General features: G+C 42.4%; 2 protein-coding genes and 1 long non-coding RNA gene across 7 annotated transcripts; 1 reads left to right on the forward strand and 2 right to left on the reverse strand.

The window, feature by feature from the left end:
• The first annotated feature begins 26 nt into the window (after window positions 1–26).
• On the forward strand, window positions 27–10,806 carry gpr34l (G protein-coupled receptor 34 like). 5 transcript variants are annotated; one of them, XM_048997806.1, is made up of 5 exons: window positions 27–3,323; window positions 3,893–4,000; window positions 8,607–8,638; window positions 8,804–8,845; window positions 9,397–10,806. In XM_048997806.1, exon 5 carries the CDS (start codon window positions 9,459–9,461, stop codon window positions 10,443–10,445), a length of 987 nt encoding a protein of 328 aa, XP_048853763.1. In that variant the 5' UTR covers window positions 27–3,323; window positions 3,893–4,000; window positions 8,607–8,638; window positions 8,804–8,845; window positions 9,397–9,458; the 3' UTR covers window positions 10,446–10,806. The 5 variants fall into 5 exon arrangements, with proteins under 5 accessions (XP_048853763.1, XP_048853762.1, XP_048853760.1 ...); XM_048997805.1 differs by lacking the exons at window positions 27–3,323; window positions 3,893–4,000 and adding an exon at window positions 7,013–7,257; XM_048997803.1 differs by lacking the exons at window positions 27–3,323; window positions 3,893–4,000 and adding an exon at window positions 7,013–7,257 and having other exon boundaries at window positions 8,476–8,845.
• Window positions 2,949–4,850, reverse strand: LOC125721762 (uncharacterized). Its single transcript, XR_007385967.1, has 2 exons — window positions 4,759–4,850; window positions 2,949–4,645 (listed from the first exon to the last, which is right to left on the reverse strand). It is a non-coding gene; the product is annotated as an uncharacterized LOC125721762 (long non-coding RNA).
• Window positions 10,807–11,922: 1,116 nt separating the features above from the next.
• On the reverse strand, window positions 11,923–16,414 carry LOC125721760 (V-set and immunoglobulin domain-containing protein 1-like). The gene is made up of 7 exons (XM_048997801.1): window positions 15,783–16,414; window positions 15,051–15,211; window positions 14,069–14,273; window positions 13,378–13,533; window positions 13,175–13,291; window positions 12,692–12,821; window positions 11,923–12,498 (listed from the first exon to the last, which is right to left on the reverse strand). Exons 1-7 carry the CDS (start codon window positions 15,925–15,927, stop codon window positions 12,375–12,377), a joined length of 1,038 nt encoding a protein of 345 aa, XP_048853758.1. The 5' UTR covers window positions 15,928–16,414; the 3' UTR covers window positions 11,923–12,374.
• Between the last annotated feature and the right edge of the window lie 1,367 nt (window positions 16,415–17,781).

Raw genomic sequence — 17,781 nt, forward strand, 5'->3', positions numbered from 1 at the left:
TTAGTGCAAGTTACGTGCTGCTGACAAAGCATGGGGATCTACCAAGCAGGCACGAACGGGGGACGCGACCGGTACCGGCGCCGCGCTCAGTTTAATCCCAGCTGGCGGAACCGAGCGCTTTTCGCTCCTCATCTGCTCCTCGTCGTTATAAGTTCAACGAGAGACGCCGCACAGCACAGTACACGGTTATTTCCATAATAACCCCCGTACAATGGTGTTTCCCAGAGATGGCTGTATATGTTTTTATATGTGTGGCTATCTAATAGACACAGCAGAACGGTTTCTGAAAGAGAAGGATCGAGACGATTTGTAATAGCCTTGAGAATAAATATTGATAATATAGTCGTGTTTCGGTATGAAGTACAGTAATCGGATTACTCAGTGCGGTAATTCTATCTTTGAAAGCGTAGGTTTCATGACGATAGTTGGGTCGGGTGGTCGTTGTGGGCGCAAAGCCACAATAATATTTTCAAGGTTTGATAAATCATATTTATCAAGCTGTTATTATCAACTGATCCTTCCATGTCAGGACATGTATTTATCGCTGTGGATATAGTCGCTTGTTTAATTGGCATAATTGACGGAAATGTGTATGTTCGCCATTCAAAAGAAACAGGAGCGTGTTTCCTTTACGTTTATGAATGAACAAAAAAGTTAACCAAATTGCAGTGTTTTACGTTTTATGAAAAGAAATCTCAGCGGAAGGAGAGTTCACAGAAACGTGTCTGGGGGAACTTGTGCGCGAGACTGTGGAGTTGACAGGCATTTAGGGTGGCATTCTTGATAAACTGGGTTAATCACCCGTAATAAACGGTGCATCCGGTTTGCAAGTAGCTAGATTATGGGACAGATGGTGAAATAAAAGGTCACTAAGCTCGAAAGCCATTTCCAGATGGGTTTGCTCTACTGTCTTGAATGCGGTAGTTAGGCACTGAGAGCCTTTTTATAATACGGATTGTATATATTATTTAATGGTCTTATAGCGACACCCAGTGGATGAATGTACAACGACTTTCATTTAACAAAGCCGCGTTACTTATCAGTAAGGCGTTCTTTATATAGAAATAAAGATGTTTTATTTTGTGTTAGCTTTTTACTGCTGTTTCACGCGTAACGAGAATGCACGAAATGGGGGATACGATTCCTTTTTTTGTGGCTAGCCGGTCGGACTGTTTCTAAATTTGCCATAGGCCAATATACGTTTAAGTGTTACTAGATGTTAGGTGACATTAAAATACATTGTAAGCTATTGCAGGTTTACAGTGTCGTTACATCGCTACGCAGTACAGAGTTTGAAATGCAGCGCGTAAAAATACATTTTAAATATATATTTTTTTTTTTTGTAAAAGTCGACGATGATGATGATGATAGAAAATGGTGATAATGATGAGATGAATGAACATGGACCAGTGCTCTCAAACAGGAGCTGTACTTAACATAACTCATGGACAATTCTGCTGCTAAAGACTTGTTGTGATTATGAAAATATAGGCCTAATATCTCAGCAGTAATAGCAATTCAGATCAGTACATGCAGCCAGCTGACATCAAGCGGGTCATACTCTTAAGTTCAAGAGTTTATTAATCGTTCACACAGTTAAGTAGGTACAACGCGCAGTGATCTGAAAATGTTCCTATTGCATTTTTTCTTCTTTACATTTTGGTATTTATGGCTGCCGCACACCGGTTTAAAAAAGCGGACACGTGCAAATCAGTAATTTTCCAAAAAAACTGAACTGTGAAAAACCCAGGATGATTTTCTGAAGCGATATACATCTTGCTTTTTTATCTTGCTGATCTGTGATTGTTTCTTTTAAATGAGTCAGGTAACAAATTTATGCGATTCCTTTTGGCAAAGATGACAGAGATAAGTACAGAAAAATGAAAAGTAATTTGAAAAGACAGACATACTGGAATGTTTTATCTGGTGCTACTAAGCTTGAATTCAGTGGAATTATTTATAAAAAGCAAGTCTGAGCATTTGTGATATTAGCAAATGGACACCGTTTTACAAACACAAAAATCTGATGTGAGACAACTGATTATCTCAATTGATAATCGTTTGGTTACCTTCAGTAGATCTCCACGGTTTTTTTTTTTTGATAATCTTCTCTGAAAAAACACCTTGCGGGAAGACCTTTCAGACTTTCAGTTTTACTCTGCCCTGCGTTACGATGTTGTGAACTTTAGCTTTAAATGCCAGTTCGCCCAATTCCTGTATTCATAGTTCTCAGACAATGACATGTCAAAGTCCCCTTGTACTTTTGTTTGTTTACATTAATATTCATACAAAAAGACAGATTGCATTTATCTGTTGTGACGTATAGGCATCATTATTGTACCATCGCGCAAGGCAATGTCACGCAACATATAACATCCCACAAAGGATGCTGCGACCGTTTGAGGGCTGTATTGTCATGTCCCAACTGACTTATCTAAATATCTGAAACGCATTTTCAGCAATCCAGATGTCCTTTCAATTACAGTACGTGCTTAATTCTGATAATGAACTCCAAATCTTTTTTAATGATACAGTTTGTACTTTACTTAATATACTTTTTCTTTTGGTGGTTCATTAAGCAGTATGATTACGTGAAAGGACCGAAGCACTCTATAAAAAACATATTTAACTGAAATAAAAGAAAATGACACAAAAACCATTTGTGCATTTCGAGCGCATACCTGCGACTAGCGTCCTGCACCCGCACGTTTCTAAAACGCGCCGCTTTAATACCGTTTAATAATGCAACTGACTTTACACTGGGTGTTTGTTGATCAAAAGCCCAATGAGGTTGCGCTTTATTAAAACAGCAACTCGCCGACAACGCGCCTGGCTACGCCTCAAAATACCACTCTTACGAGCATGGGTTGAAAATGAGCAATGCGCTGGTACGAAACTAGCAAAACTACGCTTTGCGCAGGTGGGAATATAGAGACATCAGACAATGAGAAGCGAAATCGTCTGGTTTAATGAAAGATTTAACTGTTTAGCCACAGTTCCCAATGGAATGTTTGGCAGAAACTAGGCACTAAGCACCACCTCGCTGATATAATCTGTACAGTCAAACACTGTGGTGGCAGCATCATGCTGTGGGGATGTTATTCTGTGACAGCAACTGGGAGACTAGATGTGGAAAAATATAGAGCATTCCTCAATGAAAACCTTGTGAAAGTTCCGGAGGGGCCCAGCCAGGGTCCGGATCTGAACTCAATAGAGCATCGCTGGAGAAACCTGAAAATGGCTGTGCAGCGATACTCCAAGTTCAGCCTGGTTGAGATTGAACGATTCTGTCAGGATGAATGGGAGACACTTCCAAAAATAAGGTATGCCAGACTTGTAGGGTTTTGCTCAAAAAGACTTGAGGCTGTCACTGCTGCCAAAGGTCCTTTAACCAAGTACCAAGTAAAGGGTCTGAATACTTATGCAAATGGGATATTTCAGTTGATTATTTTCCACAGTTTTTCTCAATAGCTTTGGAGCATTTCTCAAATCGCAATTAACGTTTGCAAAGCAACGCGTGTAATCCCCATAATCACAACGTCACTTCTACACAGCAGAACATCATTTGTCATTGCAAATGGTTTTGTATAATTGTCATCATTTGACACAATTTTCAGTACCCTAGTCTTATTGGTCAAAACACATTACATAGTTCCACATTATAATAAACTATATTTGCATGTTGTATTAGTCACCCCATGCAAAACAATTAATGAAGCTATCAAAATGATTTAAAAATATATTCCATAAATTGCAGTGATACAGCATTGTGTTTCAAGACATAATTCTGTTGTTCTTGTATTGCCATTTTGCCTTTTTCATGTTATATATGTTTGACTTTTGTTGTTTGCTGAGACGAAGACTGGACTCCTTAGGCACTGTGTCTCTTCAGGGAATCCTTGGGTTTGACTTTGTGTTGAATGAGCGGTTGTTAGAGTCCTGAATGAGGCTCATCACCTGCATTATGAGGGAGCGTCAGTTACGGCACTACGGCCATGTGGTAAGTTTCCCTGAGGGCGATCCGGCTGGACCAGGCCTAGGGGACGCCCACGTGACACCTGGCTGCAGCAGATGGATGGACATTTCCGGAGGGTGGGACTGTATCTGCCTGGGGGGGGGTCGCTGGCCAGGATCCCGACGAGTTTCGCCATGTGGTGGGTGTGGCAGCTCGCTGCATCAGTGCATGCTCCCCAACCTGACCTGTAAATAGATAGTCCATAGAAGATAGTAGATGTTTTATACTTGAAAATTCAGCAATTGGAAATGGTTTCTATATCTTAGTTTCCTTGAAAGAGCTGACATTTAGTTTGATAACGGCTTCACCCACGAGCATTTGGTTAAGGCACCGTAGCAGGAAGTTAGCTGACATGTTTGCCCTGGGCAGGGGCGGACCCTGGCAATCGCCCAAAGATGCGTCTTCTGATGCCGCCCCCTTGCCCTCCTCTAGAAAGACCCCAACCTCACTGCTTTCACTGCAGCTGGGTCGACATTATGCACTCGAGCATATTGGGCAGTGACGTTTCACAAGGGCACTATGCGGGCTGCGACCAGCACTGCTTCACTGCTTCTGGGGCTGTGGGCTCCACCGTCATGACTCCTCTGTCCAGTTCATCCCATGCCAGTTCTGCGCAGTGAGATCTGGAATCTGCGCAGGTTAGGTTAGTAGTTTCACTTTCTTCATTAGGTATTTCTTGCACAGTTTCAAGGCGTGTTTTTTTGGTAACCATCTTGCTGAGCAAAGAAGGACCACCTACTCACCAGATCGCAGCTCCGTCACCAGCAAAGTAACCTGTGTGCGAACCCACATACTGTCTCCTCCATGCTTGACAGTGGAACCTCAGTAACAGAACAAATATTTCAAATTTAGACTCATTTGTCCACAGTCACATTTGTGATAATTTTCTTTATGTGAAACATGTTGTGTAGCTCCTGTTTCAATACTGCTTATACTGGTACCACAGCATTCACTGGAAGCTCAGCCTAGCTGAACTTAAGCCTAGGTTACTCCATGATAGCAGATACAGTTGAGGCCAAAATTATTAGCCCCCCTGGAATCATGGAACATTTTCCTAAACTTCTTCCCAAAGTTTGCAACATCGATGAAACTTGATATAATCAAACATCCACCAGTGCTATTTACTAGCTTTTGATACATTTTGTAATATAAAATATATTTTTAGTCTTGCTTTATATCAAATATAGTAAAAAAATGGGGTGGTCAAAAATATTAGCCCCATGTTAATGTTTGCTTTCAAAACCCACCCACACTAATTAACCAATCAGCTTTGAAACCACACCTGTGCAATAAATTGGCTTCCTAACAATACCTGCAGTCAATTGGCTTCCTAACAACACTCAATCAGCATAAAAAGACTCCCAAGGAACAGGGCTCTTGAACATATGAGAGGGACTACTGTTACTGACCATGCCAAAGACAAAGGAAATCAGTCTGGAGCTCAGAAAGAAGATAGTAGAGGCTCACGATAAGGGGCAAGGCTACACTGCCGTTTCCAAGTGATTCACAGTGTCTAGAACTGCTGTATGTTGCATCATTGCCAAGTACAAGGAGACAAATTCTGTTAGAAGCAAACCTGGCCGTGACCGTAAGCGCAAGATTTGAAGAACTCTGGAGAGAAAAATAGTCAGAGATGTCAGCAAGGAACCCCGGACATCTGCCAAGATGATTGTTGCTGACCTGGCCTCTTCTGGAGTTGATGTTTCAAGGAACACGGGGCTCTTCACCATGGTGGGCTTCACGGCCATCGTCCCAGAAGAACCCCTTTACTCAAAGAGCGGCACATCACAGCCCGACTGAGGTTTGCCCGTGAACATTTGAAATGTAAAGATGATTTTTGGAAGTCTGTGCTTTGGTCTGATGAGACTAAACTGGAACTGTTTGGGCACATGGATGTTGCTTATGTTTGGCAAAGAAAGGGACAGGCCTTCAACCCTAGGAACACAGTTAAACATGGAGGTGGGAGCATCATGCTGTGGGGCTGTTTTGCAGCCTCAGGCACAGGGAGCCTCAGGCACAGGGAGCCTCAGGCACAGGGAGCCTTGTTCGGGTGCATGGCATCATGAAAAAAGAAAATTATGTTGACATTCTGAGGGAGAATATGCGGAAATCTGCTCGTAGTCTAGGCTTGGGTCGTCGCTGGGTCTTCCAACAAGACAATGACCCAAAGCATACATCAAAGGATACCAAAACCAAGATCTTGGAGTGGCCCTCAGAGCCCAGACCTCAATCCCATTGAGAATCTGTGGCGAGTGCTCAAAGTGAATGTCCATGCTCGGAAACCACGCAATTTGGACCAGCTAGAACAATTTGCAATGGAGGAATGGACCAAAATCCCTCAGGAGACCTGTGCTAATCTAGTAAAGACCTACTCTAATAGATTGTTGTCAGTTGTGGCTCAAAAGGATACAGTATTGACTATTGATGGGCATGGGGCTAATAATTTTGGATGTCTCATTTTCGCCCTTTCTTGTTTCCACTCAGTGTGTCAATAAAATATCCAAACTACAATTAGTGGACTTTGTTATTTTGGACACAGATACGCTTTAAAAAACAAACATTTGTTGTTAATGGTCATTTTCATATTGGAATCAGGAGTGTTGCCTAATTTCATAAGGGGGGCTAATAATTTTGGCCACAACTGTATGTTTGTATTGGGCTATTAACCTAATTGGTACGTTACTTGGAGCTTCTGCTAAATATAGTAAATGTAATGTAACTGTCATTATACACAGTGTAAAGCATATGTAATTATCAATATATGCACGTGTACTCAAACTTTTCATTGATACTGGATATAACCATTGCACCAATCAGTGCTAAGAGACAGATCGCTCACAAATTAATTTAGCGTGCCCAGTTTCAGAGAAAATTCGGCCTGGACGAAGACGTTAATTGATAAATAATTTTTGAAAAATAATTCTCAGCTGTGCTCAGTGTTTAATTTAATTACACCACTGATTACTTAAAATGTCAGGCTTCTTTTTGCAGTACAGCAATGTAAAAAGGGGTCGAATTGTAGGTTTCGAAAGGGCACATTTTTTATTCTTGAGGTTGCCGAGGACGTGCGGTGAAATGCAGCATGGAAAGTAGGAGGAGCGCCAGCATTCATTACCCGTAATCAGTTGTGCGGTGCAGCCATCGCTTACTGGATTGGTGCATCATACGTTAGTTAAGAGTAACAGGAAACCGTGGTTTGGAGGATCGACTTTGTTTGAAGGGTCTACTGAGGCGGCAAATACGTAAGAATCATGTTTCCCCCAGATTATTTTCGTTTATTTAGCACAAAAACACCGAAGGTGACAGAAATAGCTGTTATTTAAAAAAAAGCCCGCCTTTGGCGTCTTTATATAGCGCCCGCAATTAAAATAATAACGCCTTTAAATGTAACGGAGTTACTGTGCGTGTTGCCAAATTCACATATTCGTCATGACATTTGTTTTATGTGTCAAAACTCCGTTCGACAGCTGACCCTAATAAAATGTTAAGACCTTATTACCTGTTTGTATACATAGTTTACAGCCCATGCTTCTGACGTGGCAGACCCCGTGCAGTAACCCGAAGCTTTCAGTGCTATTTAAATTTGCTCTTGGGCTTCAGCAGAACTTCCAGGCCTTTGAGGATCTGTCTTGCCCTCTTTGGTCAGCAAACTAACACCGCTCGGACATCCCTGTACTACGCCAGAAGTGTTTCTTCATGTGTTCCGTGGTGGAATGAGCCGCTGAACCACGTCCGGTCATCAGACTTCCTCTCCACCTTCGAGAAACGCCTGTTCCAGGAATTGCTCTGCAAAACTCATACCACTCCATGCTCCCTGAATCTTCTTAATGTTGCACTTTCTGGTCATGGATCGGTTGCCTCATCAGGTTCATGGAAGCGTAACTAGAAATTCTGCCCCACTGCTAGGGTCGAATCTGCTGAACAGAGGGGGGGCGATGGTAGAACTTGCCTACGGGGGGAGTGTCCCCATAGTGCAGTTTAGACATAAATGTGAAGTTTTCATATTCAGAGGCATTGTAAAGCCCCCCCTCCCCCGAGTCTGCCAGAGTGTCCGTGCCCCTCCGAAGTAAATAATTGTAAATAAGATCAATAAAAATATTGTGTGAGATCGACGCTTCTCTGGATGATAATTAAACGACAGTTTATTGCTTTGATATTACTGGCCCAATCTTAGTAAATTCACCTGTGCCAGGAACTAAATGATTTCTGTTTTTTCAGCATCTGCGGAAGTGCAAACTTCTCTTTCAGTCCGCAAAGGGAAGGAAAGAGGAAAATAGATATTTAACAGCAGGAATCTGTTATGCAGCTACAGTAAACTATGTGCTGGTAGTACCAATATTATAGAAAATGAAAAGTTTTGATGTTACGTTTTTATTTTTATTTAATAAAATAGATGTTTCATTAGGTGATTTTACAGTTTGTTGTACCAGACAGGCTGATAGGCTGGTTTCCTATCTAAGGTGCTTTCGGCTTCTTGGCTTGTGCTCTCCTGGATTTCCTCAACCCCGCACAGAATTGGGGCAGATGCACTTACGGGGCGTCGGAAGTCTGCAAAGTACGGGAGTGAGCAAGCCTTTCTGTATACCTGTAGGTGGAGCGCCGCGGAGACGGTTTCGGATACCGGTGAGTACCGCGTCTGCTGCTTTCTGTTGAGGCAAACGGAAAGTAAAGGCAGCCGCCAGGGCGAGGATGGGAAAGTATACAGGGGACCGCGGGGAGTGAAAGCAGCACGTCACTGTCGGGTTTCCTTGATGGCCACGGCTTCTTACATGCGAACTTCCTATTCAGCGGTGAAGATGCAAAAACCTTCACAGAGCGCAGGCAGAGGAGGTAAGAAGGCTGATTTTGTTAGCAGATGTTAACCAAAAGAAACGTTTAAACCAGTGTAGTGGTTTCGTGTCTAAATTGCATGCTGAGCATTTGAGGGGGAAAAATGAAAAAGTAACTAAGTTATTTTTCTGAGACGTAATACTTCTGTCACCGTTATTTTTTAATCCATATTTATGTTTAACCTACATTTTGTGTTTTATTCCGTGACAGTGATATGCATTTCAGCTAATGTCATTTTTATGATTTAACTTTAATTCAGCCCGATTTGTGTTTAGGTATTTACTTTTTTGTATTCGTTGAGTACTTTAATTTTAAAGCATTTATATTATTATAGTCCAAACAGTGTTATGTACTTACAAATGCACATATTTAGTTCACTGAAAGGCACGGAAATATTCAGTCTCACTTAAGATGTGTTTTTTTTCTATTGTCTTGCCGCTAATTGTGATACATTTCATTTCCTGTCAGGAATTTTAAAGGTTTATCTATCTAGTTCTGGAATGCTGTGTCACATTATAAATGTTTAGCAATTAACAGCGTATTCCACTCAGGAATCAGAAGCTTGGCGTTCTTTGTCTGAACGTCTGATTAGCGCCCACTCAGAGGATCCGCAATGGCGCCGGGGACAACGCTCCCAGTGGACATCCCCACAAATCACACATGTGATATCGATGACCGCTTCCTGTACCTGGTTGTGCCTGTGGGGTACTCTGTCATCTTTATCCTGGGATTGTTGAGCAATTTGGTGGCCCTGTGCATATTCTTCCTGAAAAGCTCGACCTTGTCCATCACGGTGTACATGAAGAATCTGGTCATAGCCGACCTACTGCTGGTCCTGTGCTTGCCTATTCGAATCTACTACCACAACAAGGAGGGGCCCTTCTTCCTCTGCAGGATGGTGGGAATCTCTTTCTACGTCTCCATGTATGCCAGCATCGTCTTCCTAAGCCTCATTAGCCTGGACCGCTACCTGAAGATCATAAAGCCTGTGCAGGTCTTCAGAATCCATCGAGCAGAGTGGAGCCGCAAGACTGCCTGCATCGTCTGGGCCGTCTTTGCTTGCAGCACCTTCCTCCTCCTGCTGTGCGAGAAAGGGACCGAGCCTTGCGACAAAATATGCTTCCACTTCCATAGGAAGCGGCCAGCAGGTGGCGCCATCAACCTGGTGGTGGTGGCGCTGTTTTTTATTCTGTTCCTGGTCTTCGTGTGCTTCTATGGGACAATCGGTGCGAAGCTGAGCACCATGACCCTTGGGGGCAGCGATCTGCAGGCCAGGAGCCGGAAGAAGAAGATAGTAGTGAGGACCTATGTGGTGCCGGCCATCTTCACGCTCTGCTTCTTCCCGTACCACGTGGTCCGGGTTCCCTACATCCTCTCCCAGATGGATGTCATCATGGATGTCAGTATCCAGCAGCAGCTGCATATGGCCAACGAGCTGATGCTCATTCTTTCCGCCGTGAATAGCTGCCTGGACCCAGTCATCTACTTTTTCCTGTGCAGCGCCTTCCGGAAAACGGTCCGCTGTGCCGTCCAGGGGAGGTGCAAGCTTTCCATGAATGAGAGAGCGGTCAGTTTTAACCGGTCAGCCAACGAGTTTTAAAGATGGCTGGCGCCCCCCCGACTGGCTCAGCATGAAGTCACTTTATACTGTGGTTTTGTTTTAAACATATTTATTTGATATGCAAATGTGTCCAGCCATCACCAGTTAGCCGACGCAGAGATGTAGCCCAATATTTAAATATGATATTGATATAATGTTAAATGTTAGGTTATTATATTTGAGCAATAAATGGTTATTATACATGTATTATATAATATATTTATATGTGTCCTAGTTTCTATTGCTTTGCATGTTTTAAGTTTGCATTACAGATCTCATGTCCCTATCAAGATTACTTGCAAAGTCATCTGCTTCATCTGATCAGGCTTATTCAGAAACTGTTTTTTTTTTTTTTTTTTTGGTATTTGTTAACCACATCGGAGAATGTTTTTCATTATCTTAAATCTACCATTTGCTTGTACACGGCCCCTTGCTTGCTGATAGTATCTTCTAATGGTTCTGGTAGTGCCATGTCTGCACTTTCTTCTTTGGTTTTTATGTTGCTGTTTGCTATAAGCTCAGCAGGACCATGGATGGAAGACACTCTCAGCAGCAGTGGAGAAGAGCAATATTGATAATAAGTTCATCTCTTGTCCAGTACCAGCGTCTCTTGGTAGCCCGCAAGTGACCTCTGTGCTGCGTCTTAGAGAGATGTTCTCTGGTTTTTAATCAAATAAAAAGTAATATTGAAACCAAAGAAGTGTTGTCATTACACCCGGGGCTGCCGTGTGGGGGGGGAGTTATGATGATTCCAAGGGCCCTTGAGTGAGTATTTTAGGGGCCTAAAATTTTTGGAAAATGACTGGATTAGTTTGGACGGGGGGGGGGGCAATATGATATGCTTTCATGGGGCCCAAAATGTCTTTAATTAAACGTCCCTGATTACACCCAGGGGCGCTGCTAAGGATTTTGGGCCCCATGAAAAGAATCTTGACAGGGCCCCCAACACAGTTTATTGGGGACTTCTCTGGGCCCCCTCTCAGTTATGGGCCCCGAGAATCGTCATCGTTTACCCCCCCCCCCCCCCTTTACAGCGCCCCTGATTACACCGCACGTACTAAAAGTCCTGTTCTGCGTGAATATACAGCATCAGCTCCCTCTGGTGGTTGATTCGCATTATGACAACAAATGAGTGTTTCTTTTGCCCCCCCCAACAGTAGATGGGACTACTGTGTGCGTTTAGGGAGGCAGGAGGTCCGAGGCTGATTGAGTCCCTACCGATGTTGAAATCAAACCTATGCGTTAATTTATTAAAATTGTTACAATTTAACAGAAAATTATATCAGGCTACCTTGGACTTTATTCCGTGTTTACCATGCTCTGCCCCAGATACATAATATAATAATATCTCATGAATACTACCATGCTAAAGGAATTTCATTAGTCTCCTTTTGGATGTATGATTAATCAGGAAGGAAATTAAACACGTTGAGATTTTTATGAATAAATGTGGGAAAACTGTAAAGGGACATATGTGTGATGATCAATACTGTGATGACGTCACAGAATTTATTTTGTAACAAAGTCTCTACATAAAGCCGAAAAAACACATAAATTTGGAATCAAGCTTCAAGCAATTTAGTGTCATATGTGGAGCGTCTACGCAACGTAATTCTTTGTTTATTTATGAATTTCACTGTGTAGACATTTTCTGCGTGTGTTTTTATGTGACTCGATTATTTAAAAAAACTTTTGAAAATAAATCAAAGAACTTCTCTCGGAGAACAAAATTACACAAAGTGATTGGTTAATTATAACGCTCTGTGCTATTTCTAAAAATATAACTAAACTAAAACCATTTGCAAGCATCGGCAAAATGCAGCTATGTGCTCGGTAGTCTCAGCTGGAATGGTCTATGTTACAAATCAGGTACAAAATAGCACTGTTTCTGTGGAAAAAACACCTGGGCCCCAATCTACAGGACCGTTCCTAAGCCACGGGTTCCTCCTCCTGCATCTGGCTGGAAATCTCCTTTGTGGAAGCCTGACTGTTGTTCTCCGCGGACGGCACAGCGGTATAACAATTGGCTGGGCTGGCATTCTGAGCTTTAGACCTACGAGGAGTTAAATGTGAGATTTACGCCTACTGGCTACTCCTATTAGATGAAACACTGTATAAAACATTTCCAAATGGCAGATGAAATGTTACGAAGCAAGGTGTACATTTATATGCTATGGCTTGTTAAACTGCAAATGAAATTTTCGCTGCAGGTGCACCACTTCACCAGCAGGACGTGCTATACTTACTCCATCTCAATGCTGGCTTTGTGCTTCTTCTTCCTCAGTGAATGTATGACACACCAGACGATGAAGACGATGAGGCAGGCCACAAGCACGGACCCAACCACTGCTCCGGCAATAGTCCCATCACTACGCTCTGTGGAAGAGTAACTTTCTTTTGTACTACACAGGCATTAAAAGCTCACATTCCTGCTCTTTTTGATTTTAGTGCGGGGAAGGGGAGTAGAGATTGATTTATGATTGGACAATGAAATGAAAAACTACAGGACATTATATTGCAAAGCAGTATATAATTTAAGAAATCAAAATATGTACCCCAGCCTTGTGCCCTCTGCTACCTGGGATAGACTGCCTGTCACACTAACAGGATAAGCAGTTAGACGGTGGATGGATTATTTTATAATTTGAATCGCGATGTTTTTTATTTATTGCGACAAGGCGCCACCCGGTGGCAGACGACAGAACGGCGTGTTAGTTTTTCTGCCCTACCTTCGTCTAAAGTAATAGCGCAGATGGCAAAGCCAACGCTGTTGGACGCGTTGCACTGATACTGTCCGAATTCAAACTGCGAAAGGTTCCCAAACTGAAGAACTCCTGTCTGGAGATCTGAAGATAATAAGGCATTATTGGAAAATGTTTTTTAATCCAGGGTCTTAAACATCAGTAATTTATAGGCTGTCAGCGGCGCTCACTCGTCACGGCGCGGGTGCTGACACCGTGCCCCTGTTCCAGCTTAGTCCAGTTGTAGGTCGGGGCCGGGCTCCCGTGCTCTGAGTGGCAGGTGAGGGTGACCAAGTGGCCCGACTCCACAGTGCCGTGGAGGCCGCAGAACGGCTTGGATGGTTTTACTTGAGAACAGAGAATGAAAGAGAGAGTCTGTTAAAATTAAACCTTTACTGTTATTATGTACAATGAAATGAGACAGAAGACTCCTCGCGTTACACCACACATGATGATAATAATGATAATAATAATAATGATAATAATAATAATAATAATAAAAATAAAAAACTATAGTCAATAACATCAATTTAGCGACATCTGGCGTTCAAAGTAATTAAGGTGCAGGAGTCCTTTAATACCTATAGCAAGAGTATGTAAGTCAATATAACGTACGTTAAATCTGATATTAATTAAAGCACATGCGAAAATATAGTGGTGGTGTGTTTACTACGTACATAAAACTTTTTACCTTACTTAGACGCACCCATTTTCTTATTATTGTAATAGATTGCTTTTAAAAGGCAGTAATCCACCGACCTTATTAAACGAGAGAATTGTATTTATCGGTAAGGCAGTTTAATAAACGCCGCTAGTGACGAAAGTGTCTTCCGAATAAACAACATCGTGAGTAAGCTCGGGAACGAGAGGCCGACCGGTCACCTAAAACATTGAGATTAATGGTGCCCTGCGTGGTGCCCTGGACGTCCGGTAAGTTGTGAATGTCGCAGAAGTAAGCTCCTGAATCGGAGGGAGTCACTCCTTCAATGCTTATGGAGGCGTTCGTGGTGACTGGAGAAGGAGGCACGATCACGCGACCCTTGTAATCCGGGTACACGATTTCTTCTCCTCCCTGGTAATAGTAAATCTGCAAAGCATTCGAAAGGTGATTAAAAACAAATATCATATTATATCATTTCTATAGCGATACTACAGTTTGAGTATTGACTATGAACACGAATCATTATTGAGAACTATAGTAGTCAATGTATACACGTCACTGCATCATTTTCTATGCATCAACTAAAATCTATACCAACTTAATACTAAAATTTAATGCCAATGAATTGTACAATCAGCTTCACTAGGGCGTCTTGTAAATTTGTAAATAAGATGGTGGTAAATTCTGGACATATTGATTGCGAACTGAAAATCCAGGTGAATTTGCTGGTATTTGTTTACGTAAAGGGTGTTAATTTGAGAATCCTAGATAATTATTCAAATGTATGAAAGGTGCAAAGTCTGGACGGGTTAAGTTGATCCCCGGATGGGAGGGTGCTCTACTTGTATACTTCGTATTTTTATGATTTTTGAAAGGACTTAAACGCATTTTAATTGAATTTAACAATTTGGGGAAAATTATTGGAATAAATTTTGTATTCAGATTGACAATCTTACATAATTGGCACTGTTTAGAAAATATAGAGGCAAGGGTTAAAATTATGTGTAATCTTAGAAAAAGGCAACACATAACCTAACGAATGTTATGCTAAAAGACAATCTGTCACCTTGAAGATTTTCGACCGCCTACAGTTCACCAGCCCTGCACTGTGTCTTCCCCATTCTAGCTATCTGGTGGTGCATCACCACGAGGCCTCGGCGGAATGGTGTGACCCACAGGAGGTGAGAGTCGCAAGGTGCTCACCGGTTTTGATGTCATGGTGGTTTTGGAGATGAAAGACCACTGAATGTTCAGGCCGGTGGTTGGCTCGGATGTCACAAAAGTACAGCGCAACAACACAGTAGCACCAGAGGTCGCATTCACAAACTTATCGGGAACAGAGACGGTAATTGAATGAACACAGCCTGAATAAAAATAGCAAAGAATAACACGTCAGATGCAGTGTCATCGGTCCACTTTTCTGGTTGGAGCAGACAACTTCTGAGAACCCTTGTGGTTAGCAGGTAGAAATGCAACAGTACCAACTGTTACAGTCAGTTTTTTCCCTCTCTGATTCTTTATAAGATAAGCAGTTGGAAGTAGATATTTTTTCTTCCAGTTTTCATCTCTTAAGATCCCTTGAGAAATTAAACCTTTTTTTCTCATCATAATAGATTTCAGATTGGAGTCGATGTGAACTTTCATATATTAAATCCGACTCAGAATCTCTAGAAGCCTCAAACTTTAGAATTAAGGTGGACTAGCTATTTATTTGAATCCTACATTCACAATTAACATTTTGCTTTTAAAATTCAATCAGTGGTGTTAATATACATAAAAAGATGAAGCAAAGTGTGGCAAACAAGTCACATGATCACGTTTCATTTGCGCTCCAAGCAGGTGCCACACCCCATTGCAAAGACATAACGGAATTAATATTGCAAAAAACGAGTTTTCATCTGCCATTCGTCCTACTTAAAAGTCACCAGAACTTACCGCAAAAGCTGGACAGCATAACTAGGCTCAGCACCGACGGCCACATTTTCGAATGATTTCTCCGGACAATGTGTTCCCAGGTTTCTTTTGTACTATCTACTGACCAGTTTCGGTCTCTGGTTCTTGCCACAGCCCTTTTTCCCATAATCCTTACTTATCAATCCAGCCTCCCCAATGGCCAACACCCACAGAGCGCATAACTGGTTTTAATGTATCGTTATCACATAGTGATTTTTTTTTGCTGTAGATATGGGCTCTGCAATTGTTTGCACAGGTTTGTTTGTTAATAACTAAAGCCTGGGTGTGAAAGCTTAGGAGAAACTTTATTTTTCAAAAGTGACGGCCGTGATATGGTGGCAGGCGGGCATTAAAAATTAACGCGGCGCAGAAAGCTACGCTAAGCTAAGATAATCTCGGAGACCACCACAGTGACGCTTTAATAACATGAGGAACTAAGCAGTCAGCCCATTAAAGCCGCGTTTAAACTGTGCGGGGCCGCGACAAACTGGACCCCGGGGAAGCCATTTTGCTCACATCTGCTATGTCTCGCTCAGAATAGATCAAAACGCAAGTAACTACCTGCGCGCACATTAGCAGCACTGCGCAGCGTAGCTTGTCCCTCCAAAATGACCGCAGGGGGGTGATTATGCAACCATCACCCGCCGGTTGCTACTCAGTGTCCCCTTTTTTCAAGGGGGGAGGCAGAGTAGTCCTCTGATGAAATAGGGGGAGGGGGGGTGCAAAATGAGCTACAGTGGCTTTTTATACCCTAGGCCAGACCGAGGTTTGGCTAAGCCCTCTTAATAGGGTAGTATGAGTTTAGCAGATGCCCCAGAGAGGTAAATGGGAGACCAAGATGATGAAAATAAAAAAGGGAGGGAGAACTGGGGGGGGCTGGTAGGCGGAACTTGACGAAGAATCATTTTTTCAGCATGTTGACATTAAAGTCGGTGATTCTAAGACTGCCCCCTGCTCTGTAATCTGTCCCACCCACCCACACGGCACGCCAACACCCGCTGCCAAATCCACAGCCGTCATGCTGCAAATACAAATGAGAGGCTCTCTTTTGGTTTGTCGGGGCAAACGAGCTTCTGTTTACCCTGATTTTCATTCAGGTACGGCGTCCAATCTGCCGCTTCTCATTCGCTCACGTGTCGCTTGTGGCACGGAACGGGGACCAATGGTCATGTGCATAATAAGTGAATGGACTGAGAAGCAATTCCCAGCTAAACTGAAGTACCTTCTGCAAGTGTTATAGTTATTATGCGGCCTAAATGTGCCGCGAGAAGATTCCCAGCTTGTGTCTCAATTGTGCTGCATCATTTTCATATTTTGAAATATATTTATGCAGGTAACCTCATCTTAGCCATGCTTAAATATATATATATATATATATATATATATATATATATATATATATATATATATATATTAAAACCAACAATTTCTTCAAAATTGTAGATTGATACAAATCTAGAATCTGGAAAAGGGTTAGGTGGTGTCAGGATCGCTCCCTGCCCTGTCCTCTTCTGTATGTCAGTTCTCTGTTTGGCCAGCAGGTGTCGCTGGTCATCCCGTTTGCTGTTAGATCCTTATGTTTCTCCTGTTTCCCGCAAAGCCGAATGGCTTAATGGGCTGACCGGGTGGTTGTATCATCCAGGTTTCCCCCTTCTGTTCTCAGTTGTAATTAAAACTAGTTATAATTTTACATTTTCTTGGTTATGTAGTTGTTTGTTTCTGTTACCGTTACGTGTTTTTTTCTTTTTTTTATCATATTCCCTGGTTGTAGTACTGTTCTCTTACCCTTTGTCTTCCCCGTTGATTGCCCTTACCTGTGCTTCTTCCTAGTAATTATATTTGGCTCACACCTGTGCCTCGTCTTACCCTCATTATCTGTGTATATATGTGCCTACCATTGCACTTGTTCCTTAGTTGGTCATCGTGTGCCTGTTGTTGTTGCTGCTGTTGCCCCATGTTTGCTGCTGTTCCGCTATGGATG

This window comes from Brienomyrus brachyistius, unplaced genomic scaffold (assembly GCF_023856365.1).
Source record: "Brienomyrus brachyistius isolate T26 unplaced genomic scaffold, BBRACH_0.4 scaffold35, whole genome shotgun sequence".
NCBI lineage: Eukaryota > Metazoa > Chordata > Actinopteri > Osteoglossiformes > Mormyridae > Brienomyrus > Brienomyrus brachyistius.